The sequence below is a fragment of the Sitophilus oryzae genome, unplaced genomic scaffold, assembly GCF_002938485.1.
Source record: "Sitophilus oryzae breed Bouriz unplaced genomic scaffold, Soryzae_2.0 scaffold_1593_pilon_pilon, whole genome shotgun sequence".
In the NCBI taxonomy this organism is placed as follows: domain Eukaryota; kingdom Metazoa; phylum Arthropoda; class Insecta; order Coleoptera; family Curculionidae; genus Sitophilus; species Sitophilus oryzae.
The window spans coordinates 16574-18974 of NW_022146273.1; the positions used below are offsets into that span (position 1 = coordinate 16574).

General features: G+C 29.4%; 1 protein-coding gene across 1 annotated transcript; it reads right to left on the reverse strand.

The window, feature by feature from the left end:
- Window positions 1-1300: 1300 nt before the first annotated feature.
- Window positions 1301-1832, reverse strand: LOC115879971 (the record flags this gene model as incomplete). Its single annotated transcript, XM_030897044.1, has 2 exons — window positions 1301-1628; window positions 1683-1832. Coding segments are annotated over 2 exons (270 nt in total), but the record flags the coding sequence as incomplete, so codon positions are not given.
- Window positions 1833-2401: the final 569 nt, after the last annotated feature.

Sequence of the window (2401 nt, forward strand, 5' to 3'; positions counted from 1 at the left end):
ATGGCTGTGTTAAAAACACTAATTTTTAATCAAGAATCCTTGGAAAAATAGATTTGATCTTCTAATGTTTTTCATGTCTTATTCTGACCAGTTAAAAGATGCCCAAATAGTATTTTTAATCATATTTCGATATTTTCAAATGAAACAAGGGTGGCTCATAAGCATATTTGGAAAAAGCATTTTTTTATGAATAATTAGGTACCACAAACTTCGTATTTCGAGTAAAATTGTTATGAACCGGCTGAACCGCATACCGCATGTTACAATTTTAAATAAACCATATGTAAAGATATCAAAAGTTGACATACGATATGTCATTATATTCAGAATGTCATTTTCTATTGAATAAAGTAAAACAATACAGAGGATGTCATTTCAAAATCAAAAGTTGTAGTAATTTCCGGTGAAACAGGAAGTGGCCAAAAACAATTGAATACGTCAATCAATCCTAATTTATGCCATATACTAACACAACAAATTTCGTTTTTTTATCTGAAAAAATAAAAAAGTTATAGGGGTGAGATACTTTTCAGGCGCACCCGGTATATCAGCGCTATTTTACTAATAAAACAAATTTACCTAACCCTTTCAGAAGGTATATCCTTAGATTAAGAATGGTATATCCATTGACGGTATATCTTTCTTTCTCCTCTTTATACGTGGTGTCATTAAAATTCTTTGCTTAGGCTCAAGGCTCACTTCAAATTTATACAATAACAATGAAACAGCGGTCGCTATAAGAGTTTCTTTGACACCCGGTATAAAAGATGTCATTTAATAAGTGAATAGCACAAAGAATATAATTATTGATAACTTCGCTGTCACTTAATATTAACATAAAGGTGGCGTAAAGTGATCTAGAAATAAAAATAACGCTATTTTATAAAACATTTACTCATAATAATGAAGTTTGTCAAGACACAAAATTAACTTAATTTCTATTAAAATTGACCTTTATTTAAAAGAAAAAAATTATCTGGTGTATAATAAAAATTTCATTAGAGACCCAACATTGTGTTTTAAAGTTTCAAATTTCTTTAAACTACGGTTCATACATAATGACAAAAAAATATTCCTACAGTTAGAACTTCCTTAGAATTTAAATTACAAAACAATAATACTAATTTATAAAAGGAAGAGTAGATAACTATAGACAGCTATATTTTAAACTTAATATGCAATGAGAAGAATAACAGAAATGCTTTTACACTCAAAAGAGATTATTCTAAGATTAAGTAACAACAGGTTTCATACGGTAAAATCAATGTAACATAAATATTTTTTGTATATTTCTAATTATTTCAACCCAATGGAATAAAATTTTATTGCAAACATTAATACCTTCTATGTTGTGTCTTCCTTTAAGTTTTAAAGAGTATGAATCCCGTATAAAATAATATGATTGACCATATCTAAAATATCTGACAATTTTATCAATGAGGGAAAATATATCAAAGATCTTTTATAAAAACAAAGTATAAATTTAACTGAAAACTGCACTATATGTTCTAATCACTGTCGGCATTCAGGATATTAAGTCTCACTGTTAAATTATTATTATTGTGTCGAACTACATCAACTGTAATTGGAGCATATAAATCCTTATCTAATGGAGACCATCCGGTGTACTAAAAATAATTTAAGGTAAGAATTACGATAATTAAGTAGACAAAACTACTTACAACTGAAGTGTTTTTATGCCGAACTTTATCATCTTCATCAAAAGCTTCGTATTTTTGAAGTAGAGCTTTTCCATCAATTCTCCATATGCAAGGATGTTTCTTGGGATCACCACCCTGGGCATCTTTCTTTAAGATTACAAATGAACCAGTCTAAAAAAAATACCAAAAAAGGCGGCTCTATTATGTATGTAAGGCAATCGTAAAATTTCAATAGCCTTTAACGCCATGGTTTTTTTTCGATCATATGGTATATTATTGGTAGATTAGATAAAAATTAGATTTTATACCGTACGACGGAAAAAAAGAACGGCGTCAGCGCGATGGCCATGGAATGAAGATCGCTGTCATTTTATACAGGTGTCCTAATATTCCGTGGACATAGAACTAGTATGTATTTTTGGAATTAAAAATAAGTTCATTAAATCACAATTTACCTCTATACAAAAGTGATTCGTTTGTCCGCTAGAGTTCATCAAACTTTAAAAACAACACATTTTTTTCAGATATATTTTAAAAAACCGTTAGTTATTTTGATTTGCAGAATGAGATTTTGAGTGTCCATGTTTTGCTAAGTGCTCTATTTGGCTTTCACAAAAAATCAAGAAAATGTAAACGCCACCCTGCATACTTTTGTGAAAAAAATATTCTTCCAAAGCTGACTTCCCAAAAATGTTTTTTGTCACATCAAGCAATACGTAACTGAACGAAGCAATACTGAG